General features: G+C 55.0%; 1 protein-coding gene across 1 annotated transcript; it reads left to right on the top strand.

Annotated features, from left to right (window-relative positions):
• Positions 1 to 183: 183 nt before the first annotated feature.
• On the top strand, positions 184 to 12,707 carry LOC117884268 (deoxyribonuclease-1-like). Its single transcript, XM_034784536.1, has 8 exons — positions 184 to 342; positions 2,696 to 2,784; positions 5,092 to 5,175; positions 5,847 to 5,962; positions 7,344 to 7,456; positions 8,718 to 8,872; positions 10,123 to 10,219; positions 12,571 to 12,707. Exons 1-8 carry the CDS (start codon positions 196 to 198, stop codon positions 12,622 to 12,624), a joined length of 855 nt encoding a protein of 284 aa, XP_034640427.1. The 5' UTR covers positions 184 to 195; the 3' UTR covers positions 12,625 to 12,707.
• Positions 12,708 to 16,531: the final 3,824 nt, after the last annotated feature.

Genomic DNA, 16,531 nt, shown 5'->3' with positions numbered 1-16,531 from the left:
GGGAGTCTCAAGGGCAAATGTTGGTGAGGGCGAACTCCAAGGAAGGGGGAATCTCAGGGACTGCTTTCAAGATTGTTACCTGGCACAGGTAACATGGCTGCATGGCACAGTGACTGGGGACAGGCGAGGCAGTTCTTACTGTAACTAACCTCTCTGCCAATCCTTTGAGGCTTTGCTTCCCTTCCTCCCTGCAGGATGGGGGCCATGAGGCCAGCACTGGCCTTGCTGTCCCTGGCCTACGTGCTGCACACAGCCGCCACCCTGAGAATCTGCGCTTTCAACATCAGGACTTTTGGAGACAGCAAGCTGTCCAATGAGACCATTGCAGGCATCATCGTGAACGTGAGTGCTGGGGGGTTGGGGAGAGGTCCCACATACCAGCAGTTCTTGGGAACTGGGGGTGCCCAGGATTCTATCAAACAGCTGGCCCAGGGGCTCTCAGAAGTGTGTTTTCTGTGGGCCTGGAGAGTATGCTATCACTTGGGCTGAAGGCTACTTAGAAACCCAACTGAAAGGGCAGTGGTGAAGGGCCAAATGCTGGGGTTGTTTTTCTGCATACTCCAACCTGATTGGCTAAGACATGGTAAAGCTGGTTAGTGGCTCCTCCATGGTGGTTATGCCCTAGACCTCTCGGTTACAAGTGGAGACAGCCTATCTGAGCCCTGCCCAGAAACCCCTGTGGGGAGACACTTTCCAGCCACACTGAGAAGTGAAAGCAAGGTCCTGGATAGATATATAGATCATCTATCTGTAAGGGTAGAGTGACCAGACGTCCCATTTTTTGGGACTTTTTCTTATATAGGCACCTATTACCCCCCACCCCCTGTCCATTTTTTCACATTTGCTGTCTGGTCACCCTATGTAATGGGACTGTTATCCCCTTACTAACACTCAGTGGGGGTGTTTTGGTTGGCTAGCTCCCAGCACTAAAAGGGGAAGGGTCGATGGGAAATCAGGACCCTGAGACTGACAGTCCCCAGGAACAATGGGGAGAGGCAATTCTCCAGGTCAGCCTGATTGACAGGGTGGGCAGGCTAATCAGGGAGTCAGGAGGCCAGGGGAATCCCATCCTCTAGGTGAGCTGCAATTGCCTGGGTCAGAGAGTGGGGCCAAGCTAAGGGGAGAGCAGGGGCTCAAGTTGAGCTGGGGAGCATAGCTGTGCCAGCCAGAGGGGCCAGAAAAGCAGCCCGGGAAGCAGAGTTACAGAAGCAGCCCACAGAGGAGACCTGTGCTGGGGGCAGAGCTGCAGCAACCAAAGCCAGAGGGGCCAGAGAAGCAGCCCTGGGAGCTGGAGGCAGAGCACCAGCAGTGCTGAGGCAGAGTGGAGCTAGAGCTGAGGCTGGAGCAGTCTGGAGCCGAATGTGGTGAGCAGCTGGGGAGAGCACCGGGGACCCTGGGCAGTGGGGCCAACCCAGGGAGATGCCCCCAGCCAAGAGGTGGGGGCGATGCTGGGAAGAAGGGTCCTGCCACCTAAAGCCTGAGGGCGTGTGGCCACCACCAGAGCAAGTGTCCGACCCGCAACATCCCTGCAGCACAGCCAGGGCTTGAGAAGGAGACCTGGGACTTGTAAGAAACAGACTGAACTTCACTTACATTCCAGAGATGCTGGTTGTGATGCCCCCGTGCCACAGAGCAGGGTGACATGTTTTCCTCTAACCTTTCCCATTTTTTTCCCTTATAATTGATTGCTGTTTAATAAACTGTATTTACTTTGAACTGTATGCAATGATCAGTGGGTCAGGGAAGCATCCAGTGCAGAGAGCACCCCAGAGTGGGAACACCCTAGCCCCTGCCCTAAGTGACCACAACAAGGTTGGGGGATCAAGACCCCCAGGAATTCTGGGCCCAGCCTTGTTGGGGTTACGAGGACTCTGACACACAGGAGAGTGGAAGCGGAGCCCTCGAGGTCAGGCAGGCCTCTGGGTAAAGGAAGTGGGAGCGACTCAGATCCTTTCGCTAGCCCACTCCACTGGGGTAATGTATAAGCCAGGAAAGATCCCTCCAATAGCGGGACCATTCCCCTGCTTACATATCTATCTGGGACCTTGGTTTCACTTCAGTGTTATAGGGGACCATGTGGCTGATGACTGCCAGAAACTGGGATGGATCACTCAATAATTACCCTGTTCTGTTCATTCCCTCTGAAGCATCTGGCACCAGGATACGGGGCTAGATGGACCATTATCTATATCTATCTATCACCACTTCAGATTCCAGTGTTTTTAGAGACAGGCAGAGGGTAACCCTGGCAGCCTGGTTGGCATTCCCCATGGCAGTGAAACTCATCCTCTGCAATCACTGCTGGGTTGGTCTCTGCTCTGTTAGGATCCTGCTGGCTGATTTTGAACCCTTCTGGAACAGCTGCAGTCTGAAAGCTGCCATTTCCTCCTGTTTTCCTCTGTTTCCCCATCTAACTCACCCCAGGGCTCACCTCTTCCCCCCAGCTCATGCACTGCAGCAGAAGAGAGATAAATACCCAGCTCAGCTGGTGGTTGAAGTGGCATGTCAGCCCTGGGGACACCACCCTTCTGGTGGCTGGCTGTAGCCTGGGATTTTGCTGGGTGTTCTCACTGATTTTCGCAGTGTTTGTGCATCTCTAAGGGAAGCTGGGGAGAAAGATGAGGGGTGTTAGGCACTGCACACGCAGCCTGCACCAGGCTCAGCTTCACAGCACGGCGCTTTGTGTTTCCCCCAGATCGTGCAGACATACGACATCGCTGTGGTGCAGGAGGTCCGTGACTCTGATCAGAGTGCCATCAGGAAACTGATGGACCAGCTCAACAGGTGCTTTCCAAACCTACATGGAAGGGGGGGAGGGAGGAGCCTAAAACATTGCTGTGGTCTGGAGTGTTTTAGAGCAGGTATAAACAAGGCCCCTTCGGGTGCAACACCCAGCCAGCCACACAGGGAAGGCTCCATTGCTGCCCGCAGCAGCTTAGATGAAGGGAGTGCTGGAGCTGTGGCTCTGCAGGTGGTTCTGGCATAACCGACTCAGTGACAGTGTCATGGGGAGCATCACTCACCGCTGGTCCAGCACCTCCTCCTGGTCACTCTGAGGATTAGCTCAAGGCCAACACCCCCATCCATGGTCTGCACCCCTTCACTTCAGCCACAGTCCACCTGCAACCCCTCTTGCAGCATCAGGTACCACAGCATCTTCTTTGTGGCTCAGCCCTCCAGCCATATCACTATCTGGGTTCCCCCTTTCCAGAAGAGGTTTACCTCCTCAATAGTCTGCCACTTCCCCAGTGGTGAGTGGAGGGACCCAGACCCACACTCTGCTCTGGGTCCCAGCTCAGGGACCCTCCAAACCACAGTCACTTACTGCATTCCTTTGCCTTTACTATCACTACATTTCCCTGGGCCACTTCCCTGCAGCCACAGCCCCTTCCTCAGTCTCAGCAGCCTATCTGGAGCTCCTTCTCTTCTCCCCAGGTTCCTGCCTGCCTGCACTGCTGTGTCCAAGATGCTACCAGGTTGCAGCCAACTCTAGACACAGTTCTCCCTCCTCAGGTTCCAGTCAGCTACTGACCCTGTGCTGCTCTGAGGCTCTTTTATATGGGCCTGCCAGTCCCTGACTGGCCACTCCTCGCAACCCCTCTCCTATTGGCTGCTTTTCACGCAGCATCCCTAGGGCTCTGTTAACCCCTTACTGGCCAGTCTGGGGCGAACACCACATCACAGACACCTTCATGGGCCTCTGGAGCTTTTCACCACCAAGAGGCACATACATGAGACGGGGCCTGGGGCATCCCTGCCTGGTGCCACATGCCGCCATTCTCACAAAGCGAGCATGACAAGGGGTACAGTGGTACCAGGGTGGCACATTTCAGGGCAATAGTCCTATATACAAAAGACAGCACAAACAGAGGAGCACAGAACTCCCTGAGGACATCAGCAAGGTGCAGATATGGAGCAGGACATGGTGCAGCCATTTACACCAGTGCAAAGTGACTGTATACACTGATTCTGATCTCACGTACTCAGGTATAAATGAGGGGTAACTCCATTACAGCCAATGGAGGCAATCCAGTGTGAAACCGGTGTGAGGTCAGAACTGGACTCTACCATATGGGTGTGAATTGGTGACCAGGGACAGGGGCCACCAACCCCTCAGGAGAAGCTTGTCAAAGGGGCGGAGAGGGTTGGAATGGGCTTGGGAAGTACAGCGGACAGATCTACAGCTTCAGGCCAGGGGTAATATGACACCAGCAAGGGCTGATTCTGTTGGTGGTCGTATGAGAGCTGAGGCCACCTGCAGATGTCCCTGACGTGGAGGGGGTCACAGGCGCTCAGGACCTCTGTGGTGGAGGGGTTCCCATAAGACCTCTTCCACTCAGCTTCCCAAGAACTCAGTTCAACTCCATTCCCGCCACTCAGGTCTCTTTGTTGGGCCTAAAGCGAAGCTATGCTGAGTTGATCAGACTCAAGTGGAAGGGGTGAGGATGGGGCGTACCAGTACCACCCATCCAAAGTGACCCAGCAACCTTCCTTTTTATAGACATGTACACATGCCATTGCATCACCTGTTTGGGGATGGGTGTGCTCCCTTTGCGGGACCCAATCCCTGTACAGCATGCACTGTCCTTGCACAACATTCTCTTTGCCTCAGCTCACCTTCCAAGCTTCGCTTACCCATTGTTATCTTGTCCTTTGTCAGTTGTTCCCTGAGGGTCCCCCCTTACTTTAGCCAGCACCAACAGTCTGTTTCCAGCCTGCTGCTCCATTTACCTCCCTAATCCTGTCTCCCAAGAAATAAGGCCTCACCCATGTCCAATTACTCATGTCAAGCCAGCCTACATATTGAAGGGGCCACATGGGAAAGATGCTCCCTGAGGCACCCCCCCCCCCCAGGCATCCCCCCCTCCAAGCCTGGCTTCCTGGAACAGAGTGGCAAGGGGCCTGCATGGAGGGAGATGTCTCGGCCGTAAAGCAGGCAGGGTCATTCCTACGCTGGCTGGGAAATCAGCTGGGGGTGGGACGGGAATGGTGGGAGGTGGTGCAGAGCAGGGAGATGTGCTGGACGTGTGCACGGCCCTCCCTGCTCTGGCATGGGCCTCACTGCTGGCTTCTCTGATGCCCCCACTCTAGGGCATCTCTGCAGCCATACAGCTACGTGGTCAGCGAGTCCCTGGGCCGGACCTCCTACAAGGAGCAGTACCTCTTCATCTACAGGTAAGGATCCAGCAAACAGTCAGAGCTAGTGACAATACTAGGTGTTTTCACCTCAGGTGATGTCCAGGGCATCCCCCATGCTCTTGCGTCTCCTGCCCAGCCACTGCTGCTCTCTGCATGCAGGCCCCTGGGCTAGGGTTGCCAACTTGGTAATATTTAAAAAATGGAACCTCCCCAGCCCCGCTCCTTCCACTGAGACCACACCCTGCCCCATCTCTTCCCCTGAGGCCCCACCTCTGCCATGCCTCTTCCCCAAGGCCCCGCCCCTTCCATGTCTCTTTCCCCTGATGCCCTGTCCCCTGTCAACTCCTCTTCCACCCTCCCTCCAGTCACTCCGCTCGCTGCTTTTCCCCTCCCACCCCTCTACCCGGGTCAAGAGGGACTCACTTGCTTTGCTGGTGCTTGGAGCTGCAGCCACCTGATGCAGGTAGGAGGTGGCCCTGGCTAAATAAGGGCTGATGTGGGTGATGACTTGGCGCCTACCCGGCCTGCAGTAACCAGACATTGGGTGTCCGGTCAGTAGATCTGACCGGATTCTGTCAGGTCCCCTTTTCAAACGGACTTTCTGACAGAAAACCGGGCACCTGGCCACCTATCTTGGGTGCACCAGGGCCCATCCCAGAGTGGAACCACATGACTGTGTGTGCTCATTCCATCTCTCCTCCTGGCAGGACGGATATGGTGTCGGTGGTGGACAGTTACTACTATGATGATGGCTGTGAGCCCTGCGGGAACGACACCTTCAGCAGGGAGCCCTTCATCGTGAAGTTCTCCTCCCCCTACACAGGTAAGCGGGGCCCAGGGGTCTCTCTGCCCTATGGCACTGGGAGCAGCAGCACCCCAGGCCATCCTGCAACTAGCTAGAGAAACCCCTGCTCCCCCACACGCTGATCCCTCCCGCCAGGAAACAAAGAACATTACCATGGAGAGTTTGGCAAAGTCTTTGGGAATGATGCTTCAACTCAGAGACAGGCCTAGATCCAAACAGGGGGAGCGTGGGGCTGGATCCGGGCCTGGGGACTTATTCTGACTGGTATGTAGGCAGCCTGACCTAGTAGTCGGAGCAGCATCGGGCATCAAAGCCAGTCTGATACCAGGAGGTCAACATCTGCAACAGGTCCAGAGGGCAAACCGAAGTCTGGAGTCAGGCAGGGCCAGGTTACCAGGAGCTCATTAGCAGGTAGCAGAAACAGATATGGCAGGGAAAGCAGCCCTGAGCAGGAAGATCCTGGCTGCACGGGCAGTTTCCTGTTCCTGTGCTGGGTTTATATAGTTGCAGTGAAGCAGGGAGTCCAGGACTGCGCGGAGTTCAGTTCCTACTCTGACACCACTTAGCAGGTCAGTGGGGGGCGGGTTGGCGCTCACTGGTGCTGAAGCCCCCTGTGGACCAGGGTTCAAGCCCTGCAGTCCCCAATGGGTGTGGGTCTGGGTGCTGGCTTGGGGAGTGCGTGCCTGGGCTGGGGGTCAGCAGCCAGGGATCAGTTCAGCTCACTGTAGAGCCAGGTGCAGTTGGGACCCAGAGCTCAGCTTGGGGGTCACGGGGGTTCACCGGGCTGAGAGTATACCCACCCCTCCTCCAGCCCATGATCCCATTGCTCCTTTTGGTACGGTTTGGTCACAAGGCCGAGGGAGGGGAAGGGTGGCTGTGCCCTGACGTACAAACCCCACGGCAGCCATTCTCATGGGGGCTGAACTCAGAGCAGCTGGGGAGAAGCAGCGACAGTCCTGGCCAGTGGGAGCCCAGCCCAGAGACTTCACTGGCAACTAACCCCCTGCTCTGCAGCTTCCTTTGACAGCTGCTGCTTTGGCACAAAACCAACCAGGAGCACCTTTGTGAGTGGTGCTGACCCAGGAGGGCAGCGCCCAGGTGCAGAGGGACTGGGAGAGGCTAGTGCAGCTGACTGGAGCTGCTAGCACTGTGGGAACTGCCAAGAGACAATAGAGCGAGCATGAGTAATGGAAGACCCCGGTTCAAGTCCCAGTCCTGCCTGATTCTGAGTGGGAGGGGAAATGTCCACACGGAGAGCATGGTCTTGGGAACCCCAGAATGGAACAGTGCCGTGTGTGTGTGTGTGTGTGTGTGAGAGAGAGAGAGATAGCAGGGGTGATGTGTGACAGCTCTGTGTGCGCACAGAAAATGGCTGTCTGTGTAACTTGTGTCTCTGCAGAGGTGCAGGAGTTTGTGCTGGTGCCCCTGCATACACCCCCCAGTGAGGCTGTGGCAGAGATCGACGCCCTCTACGATGTCTACTTAGATGTTATCGACAAGTGGGGGACTGACGTAAGCAGATGTATCTGGGCGCAAACCCAGCGCCTGCCGTGTGAATGAACTCACTGGTGTTCCCTCCCCCGCTTGTCTTGTCTGAGGCTGCTGCTGCCTGGATGGGATGTTGGCTGTAGAAGGTCCTGGCTAGTCTATTACTCATGCTGACCCCCCACTTCCAGGGCAGAGCCGCTCTGGCTGCCTGGGCCAGTGCAGGTTACCGGGAACAGCCATGCCCACTTGATGCGGCTGGGCACTGAGCTCTGGAGCTAACCATCAGGGTTCCCCTCTGGGAAAGCAAATCCCCCTTCGTCCATATCCACATGCTGATTTGTGTCAAACAAAGCTGTGGAGCAGAGAGGCCCATCTGCACTGCCCCCAACCCCTTCAGCCCTAGGCCTGTAGGCCTCAGAGCCACACCCCTCCCCATCACACAACCCCTCTGGGACCCTTGTCTTCCCATGGTCGCTGTTTGCTCAGCCCCAGCCCCACCGTGGGCAGAGTGCCCAAGGGTGGGGAGATGCGGGCTCCTTCCCACTTCTCTGCCAGGGTCTCATCACATGGATGGCGAACGAGGATCCTGGACCTGCTTCCAGCTAAATCGATGGGTTCTGCCACTCAGCCTGGACAGCACAGTCCCAGTGTGCCGATGGCTAGAGCAATCAGGAATGGGCTGTAGGCACCGGGTCCAGGGCAGTGGTGACCAAAGCCAGCTGTTCCCTGATGACATTGAGCCAGGGAGGTGCACACAGCACATCACCCTAGGGGTGGTCTTGGCACCAGAGCCCGGGCACCTGCACTGCGCTGCCTCCCCAGAGCTGCTCTCTCCAGGGCAGGGCTGGGTACATCAGCAGGAGGCATGGGGGCCCAGCCTGTGCTGCCCCTGCTCTGCAGATGAAGTGTCAGCCCCACAGGCTCAGGTCATTGCAGTGCCGGGACCTCACAGTGTACCTGAGCGCAAGAAAAGCCTCATGACCCCGGCCCCAGAGAAGACAACCCCGCTGTGCTGAGAAGGAACCAGCAGAACGGCGAGAGGGAGTGACAGACCCCCAGACCATCCTGTGTCAGCTCCTGCCCCTGCCTTAGCCACAAAGACAGCCACAGCCAAGGAGAGCAGTGGTTACCAGCGAGACAGCTCATGGCACTGGCGGGGCTGCCTGAGACACTCCAGAGCGAAGGGCTCGGGGAGGCTGCCATGTGTGAGGTTCTTGCCTTGCACATGTGCTAGGTGTGGGGGTTGGTCTGGCTGGGTCCCCCCTCACTGGCACTTCCTTGGCAGAACATCCTTTTCCTGGGAGACTTCAACGCCGACTGCTCCTACGTCGGGCCACAGGACTGGCCTTCCATCCGCCTGCGAACCAGCGACGCCTTCCAGTGGCTCATCCCGGACAGTGCAGACACCACTGTGTCGTACACAGACTGCGCCTACGACCGGTGAGGAGAGCTGCTGCTGCTGATCATCCCTAGTGCCACTACTGTGCCTGTGCTTGGCAGCTGTATGGAGAAGCCAGGGCCGGCTCCAGGCACCAGCTTAGCAAGCAGGTGCTTGGGGTGGCCACTCCGGAGGGGGGCGGCACGTCCAGCTATTCGGCGGCAATTCGGCGGAGGGTCCCTCACTCCCGCTTGGAGTGAAGGACCTCCCACCGAAGTGCCGCAGATTGCGATCGCAGCTTTTTTGGGGGGGCTGCTTGGGGCGGCAAAAATCCTGGAGCCAGCCCTGGGAGAAGCCCAGGGCTATATGACCCAGGGGGGTTCTCAGTCAGCCCTGGGGCTTGGGCCGGTGCTGAGGCAGATGGGCAGTGGGGTGTCAGGGGAGCCTGCGCTGCCACTGCCAAGGCTGTGTCTGTCCCACCAGCCAGTAGCGGGTTTCAGTCCCTGGGGCTGCCGGCCTCTCAGCAATGCAGTCACCTGGCAGGAGGGTACCTCATGAGCGCCACGGTGCCTCAGATATAGGAATAACAGCAGCCCCAAGAGACAGACCAGCGCAGCCAGTGCCAGCCCTGGGGACACCAAATAACGGGGAGGGGATGAAAAGGGACAAGGAGAGGGCTGCAGGTGGGCAGTGCCCTAGCACAGAAGGCCATCACTCGTAGGACCGCATCTGGGAATACTCAGAGACCACCTCAGCTGCGGAAAACCACAGCCTCTGGCACAGACCCCAGAGAGCCTGTCTGTAGTCCAGCCAGGGCACTCATTAACCCTGATTGCCATGTGCAGTGCTGTGGGCGTGCTCCCCACACACCCAGGTGCGATAGGCCGCCCCACTCTCTCAGAAGGTTCTGGAATCAGGTGCCACTGGAACTTGGCCCTGCATATGGCGGTTTCCTGTCAGTTTCACTTCCCCACATTCAGCTGTCACCTGCCTCCACTGAGCGCAGGTCTTGCACCAGATGCAGCTGGCTGAGAGCCCAGGGTTGCTTTCGGGGGTCTGGCTGCTGGGGAGATGGATTTCCCCCCCAGGACTGCACAAACTAAGCCACCCTGTCAGCTCCCCCCAGCACTCTCCCTGGCTCCGCTACTCAGGGAAGCTGGTGAGGAACCCCACCAGCAGCGCTGCCATCGCTGGCCCTGGGCTCCAGCCTGGCTCTGGGGCAGGCGAGGGCATTCCCTGCAGGGTGTGACCCTGAAGCCCAGCTGCCCGAGAAGTGCAGTGTTTAACCCTAGTCCCTTGTGGTGTGTCACAGGATCGTGGCGAGTGGCTCTGAGCTGCAGCGCTGTATGGTGGCCAGATCTGCCAAAGTCAACAACTTCCAGGAGACTTTCCACCTGCAGCGCGAGGATGTAAGTGCCTGCATGCCTGCATGCTCACAGAGCAGCTAGCTGTGAGCAGAGACAATAGCTGCTAGCTAGCCAGGGGACAGCGACAGCTGGTCAGGACTGGGGCCAAGCTCAAAGATCACTGCACCAAGCTTTGCAGGGAGTCTCCCAGAGTTAAAGGCTAGTCTAACTCAGCTACACTAAGGCCTGCTCTACAAACAGGTGTCCTGCTATAACTGTGTGGGTTTGGAGTGTGATTTTTTACTGCTGTAGTTACAGAGGCAGGAACTCGTGTGGATGCACTTATACCAATATAAAGGGGCTGGATAGCTTATTCCCCTTCCCAGATGGGAAGAGCTATCCCGGAGTAAGCACTTTTAGACAAGTCTAACTCCATCCACAGTAGGGGGCAAAAGGGGTGCGGCTTGTGGGTGTAGACGAGGCTGGAGACCCTACAGGCCTGATTCTCCATTGTCCTGCACCTTGTGCAGAGCGAGTGCAGGGGCAGGGTAAGAGCGCAGGATCTGCAGGGCAGCCATTCACATGCATTTGACTGTGGCGTCACTGACTGCCCAAAGGGCAGGATGACGGGCCCCAGACATAGTTACATCGCCCCCTGGCCAGGACACAGCATTTCCACCTGGAGGGCCCTGCTGGCTCTATGCTGTACAGCTCGCTCCGCCCCAGCTGGTGGTGGCTAGTGGCCATCGACATTGTGTATAATTTCTTATGGACATTGTGTATAATCTCCCCACACCTGCAGTTAGCCCCTGCCATTGGTTAAAACCCCAGGCCTGATCCTGCTTTCTCACTGGGGTAACCATTTTTCTTGGCGGACCAACTGTAAACTGGTATAGCCATAGGCGCCGATTCCGTGGGTGCTCCGGGGCTGGACCACCCATGGAAAAAAAATAGTGGGTGCTCAGCACCCACCAGCCACAGCTGTTCGGCGGTGCCCCCATTCAACTAATCCGGGGCACTGCCAAACAGCTGATGGAGATGCCGCCAAACAGCTGATAGGCGGTGCAGCCAAACAGCTGTTTGGCGGCTGGAGGAGAGTGGAGAGCAGCAAGTGGCAGGCAAGTGTGGGGCTCGGAGCAGGGGTGGCGTGGGGGCAGGAAGAGGTGAAGTGAAGGCGGGGTCTTGGGGAAAGGGGTGGAATGGGGGCAGGGCTTCAGGGCAGAGCAGGGGTGGGGGACCCCTTGGGAAAAATAAAAGTTGGCGCCTCTGGGTGTAGGTGAGAGAGGAGACTCCGGCTGCTCCTTTCAGAGTGCTGGGGAATTAGAGGGTGAATTACACTGAGGTCTTGGCTCTCCTCTCGGCAATGCCATCCACTGCAGCTCATGCATCCTGTGCTCTTACCTGATTGGATGCCACCACTCAGGCGTCACGCAGGGGGCTCACTGCACAGAACCATTCAGCCCCTCGGGAGGCCATCTCCCCTGGGGACTGTGGCTGTGTTTTGTATGCGTGTAGGCTGCATAAAGGAGGCAATGCTCTTGGGGGCGCTGTGTAGGCAGCATGGCTCAGTGGCTAGGGCGCAGGAAGGGGCGTCGAGAGGCCGAGGGCCTGGCAGCCCAGGACCTTCCCCTTGTGTGGTTGGTTAGAGTGGTTGTGTGAAGTGATGGTAACACGCGCCAGGCCAGCTCAGGCTGGAAGCATTTTACACAATCTTTGCACTGGTCTGAATGACTCCCCAAGGCGCAGGGCAGGAGACGGTTAAGCCTTACGCTTGAATTGCATGGCCAAGTCTCCTCAGCGCTCCATACCTCAATTTCACCTCTGTAGAGGGCTCTGAGCTCGAGGGAGGAGCTGTGGAGCCTTGGCTCATTCTTGCATTGGCCTCCTGTTCGGCGCGTGCTGCTGGCCTCAATGTCCATGGTATGAGCACAGGCCAGGCTTCCCCTGGTTTGCGCTCACGCTCCTGATGGGAATGCCGCCTGGGAGCTAATCTAAAACCATGCAGGGCGCTCTCCTCCCCAAAGGCAGGGAGCTAACAGGAGCCCTGCATTTGACAACGAGTCACCTTGCATAGGAGGATCTCAGACCACCTCATTAATGTTAATTGACTCACCCTGGCAGAGCCCTGTGATAGGGAAGGTCAGCATTATCCCCATTGTACAGTTGGGGAAACTGAGGCCTGGAGAGGTTGGATGATTTGCCCAAGGCCATGCAATGAATCGGTATCAGGGCACGGAAGAGATCTAGACACATGCTCTGTCCATTAGCCCATTCTGCCTCCTGCTGCACCTCAGGAATTGCCAGGATCCATGTGACAACAGGAGCCATGACACGAGGTCATGGACAACCTGTAGCTGATGCCTGCTGAGCAGCCCCACAACTTAGGCTCTGTGATTTCTCCCGTTTGTGTCCAGGCTCTTGCCGTCAGCGACCATTTCCCGGTGGAAGTGACTCTAAGGGCTCGCTGAGGCTCACCTGCTCCTGCCTTGCTCCATCCCCTGCTAAGCCAGGAGAAGTAGCTACCAGCAAAGCAACTTCTACCGCATTCATATTCCCTTTGGCGGCTGCTGGCTGCAGCACCAACGCCTTCAGACGAGCTCCCAAGACTGAACCTCAGCGTCTACGATTATAGCCAAATACCAGCCTCCTGGCATCTACCTGCTGCTCCTGGCACATCCTCATGGCTGGTCACAAACCCATCTCTCTAGGTGCTGCATTGAATGGCCCACCAGTGTCACTTACTGGGTACTTGGATAACTGGCACATCCATGCCATGCCATTGGGAGATTCGTTCATGCAATGTAGTTAGTAAGCTTTGATATCTTTGGTCTCGGGGCATCCTGGAGTGTTATGCTGGGCAACAGGGCTGGGCGGGAGCTGATTTTGTGGCCAATGGGTATGTGCAATTGTCAAGGCTCCTTCCCCTCTCTGAACTTTAGGATACAGATGTGGGGGCCTGCATGAAAACTTCTAAGCTTAACTACCAGCTTAGATCTGGTCTGCTGCCACCACTCCCAATGTGCTAATTCCCTTCCCTGGGTAGCCTTGAGAGACTCTTCACCAATTCCCTGGTGAATACAGATCTAAACCCCTTGGATCTTAAAACAAGGAGAAATTAACCATCCCCCCTCCTTTCTCCCACCAACTCCTGGTGGATCAAGATCCAACCCCCTTGGATCTAAAAACAAGGAAAAATCAATCAGGTTCTTAAAAAGAAGGCTTTTAATTAAAGAAAAAGGTAAAAATCATCTCTGTAAAATCAGGATGGAAAATAACTTTACAGGGTAATCAAACTTAAAGAGCCCAGAGGACCCCCCTCTAGCCTTAGGTTCAAAGTTACAGCAAACAGAGGTAAACACCCTAGTAAAAGGTACATTTACAAGTTGAGAAAACAAAGATAAAACTACCACGCCTTGCCTGGCTGTACTTACAAGTCTGAAATATGAGAGACTTGTTCAGAAAGATTTGGAGAGCCTGGATTGATGTCTTAGTCCCAAGAGCAAACTCCACCAAAACAAAGAGCACAAACAAAAGCCTTCCCCCCACCAAGATTTGAAAGTATCTTGTCCCTTTATTGGTCCTTTGGGTCAGGTGTCAGCCAGGTTACCTGAGCTTCTTAACCCTTTACAAGTAAAAGGATTTTGGTGTCTCTGGCCAGGAGGGATTATAGTATGGTACACAGGAGGGCTGTTACCCTTCCCTTTATAGTTATGACAGCAATTAACATAGAATGAATGAGGAGCAGTTTTATAAATGCTTGATTGGCTAGAAGTCAACTCTCAAGTCACGTGATATCTGCTGTTTTTCATAAAGCCCTAGCTCTTGGAGTCATGTGATTATAGAGGAATCTTGGCTTTCATTAAAAGGGCCAGGGTCCTGCCTTCATGCGTGTGGAGTAAAGCTGGAAGATGTGACTGACCTCTCAGTGCTCAAACCCCACCAGGCCAACAAACGGAACCTACCACTGATTATTTTTTCTCTCTCAGGATTTGGGAGGCCTGGCTCATGAACTCTGAACACTTAACATGGAACATAAGAATGGCCACACTTGGTCAGAACAATGACCCATCTAGTATCCAGTATCCTATCTTCAGACAGTGGCTGGTGCCAGATGCTTCAGAGGGAATGAACAGAACAGGGCAATTATAGAGTGATCCAGGCCCTGTTGTCCAGTCCCAGCATCTGGCAGTCAGAGGTTATGGGATACCTAGAGCATGGGGTTGCATCCGTGACCTAATAGTCATTGGGACCTGTCCTCCATGAACTCCGTGAACCTGACTGTTCTTGTAACTGTCTGTCTGCATGGAGTCATTCCCTACAGGACAGCGTTTGTGGTGGTGTCCCATCCCGATTTCGGGGCGGAGATTCTATTCTGTGTCTAATACTGCCTGCCTTTTATAATCCCCCACCTGCACTAATGACACTATGTATATAAATATGGAATAATAAGGGGGAGTGCTGGTCATCTGCACTTTGATTCTATTACATGCAATCAGTATGTAATCAAAGGGCCCGGAGAATCAAATGGATCCATCTGTATCTGATTTGGAGTGTTTTTTGGGGGGTCATTTATGCTCTTGAAGGCCTCTGCCATCTGAACTGCCAGATTCTGTAATGAGGGGTATTTCTCTGCTCATGGCAGGGTCCCTATTCAACAAATGCTACTGCAACTGCAAGACTACAGCTCAGACCCAGGAGGGAAGGGACTAGACTGTGACTGTGGGAACAGGACAGGATTTGGGATGGGGGAGGCATGTGGCTCACTGGGCATGTAGTGGGAATGCTTCTGTCTATTGCAGTCAGTCACTCAGCTCCCCAATGCATGGAGAGCCCCCAGAACAGCTCAGCGGTGGCCCTGAGTGAATGAAACCAACCTCCGTCTAGGCTGCTGTGAGCATCCTGTTTATTTGGGGGTTACCTAGCATCTGGGAGAGCCTTCGGGGTGCTGGGGGAGCTGGAGTTCATTAGTGCAGTGTATGTGTGGTGCAGTGTGTATGTGTGTGTGTGTGTGGCCACACAGCTGCTAGGGTTTTACTGCCATGTTACAAAATGTTTTATTTTAGATCAAATTAAACTATGACTGATGATTCTTCTAATATATTAAATAAGGCACCAAAATATCCCACTGAGCCAGGATGGGCAGGGATGCAACCCCATGCTCTGAGTGTCGCTAGCCTCTATTTGCCAAAAGCTGGGAGTAGACAACATGGGATGGATCACTCGATGATTGCCTGTTCTGTTCATTCCCTCTGAAGTATCTGGATTGGCCACTGTCGGAAGACAGGATACTAGGTCAGCTGGACCATTGGTCTGACCCAGTGTGGCCGTTCTTGTGTTCTTTATTCCTTGTGACAGGAAAAAATGGGAAAAAACTAGTCATTTCTTCTCTCCCATGTCCATGATCTTTGTTACTGGAACGAGTTTCCTGCTACATCTCCCTTGCCCTCTAGGTGGCAGTGGAGACTGTTCGCATTCGGCTATGGCAGAATTGGACACCAGCACATAACCCTTGTGCCAGGGGGTGTCAGCAGCATCAAGAGCTGGGTTCTATATCTAGGGGTTCTTCTAACATTACAAAACCAGATCTGGCTCAAGCCCCTACCTAGAAATCTGGGGAAACTACCTACACACACACACGCTCCCGGGCCCGTAAAGAGGCAAAGCAAACATTCATTAATAGGGAGAGGGACCTCTGCATGAATTTGGGGAAACCCCGCACCAATGAGTCAAAAGCGTGCAAACAATAAGTAACCTCCCACCCCACCATATCCTTTGCCTCTGTTTTCTACCTTGCCGTGTGGAAGTCCGACAGATGAATATTCCTTTAACACAGCACTCCGCTTTCCCTCTGCTGTTCCCCATTCACAACTGGTTGTCCCAGGTCAGAATAGTCCCAGAATTCAGGGGAGCATTCACCTGGGTTCACCACCCACCCCTGATGGGGTCAGGGGTCAAGCAATGCCTCTACTGCTACCGCTGCTCCTGCTGCCTGCCACTCACTGCTGCCCCTGTGTCTAGCTGCGATGCCACGTTCTGAATTTCCACCACTTAGCCCAGTTCTGAGTGATTTCACCAGGTGGTAGGGAACCTGACTGCTGCTGCAACCTCTGGGCTGTCTGTCACACCAGGTCTAAGGTTCAGCCCCCTGGACCTATCCACAGTGATTTTAGCCCTAGCGATCACTCAGGAGAAACAAAGACTCTCGATTCATTTGGATGAGCTCTATCTTTAAACACTGGAGGGGGGGGGGGGTCAAATACGATCTAAACTACCTACACAGAATCCCCACCACCACCTAAGAGCATCTGTTCCCATCTCCCTCTGCCTTTCACTTGCATTTAGCATCACAACCCCCTGCTACAGTTAGGGTGACTG

Source organism: Trachemys scripta, chromosome 10 (assembly GCF_013100865.1).
Source record: "Trachemys scripta elegans isolate TJP31775 chromosome 10, CAS_Tse_1.0, whole genome shotgun sequence".
NCBI classification, from domain to species: Eukaryota; Metazoa; Chordata; order Testudines; family Emydidae; genus Trachemys; species Trachemys scripta.
Note: the sequence above shows the minus strand (reverse complement) of the source record. Positions and strands in the feature narration are given on the sequence as shown.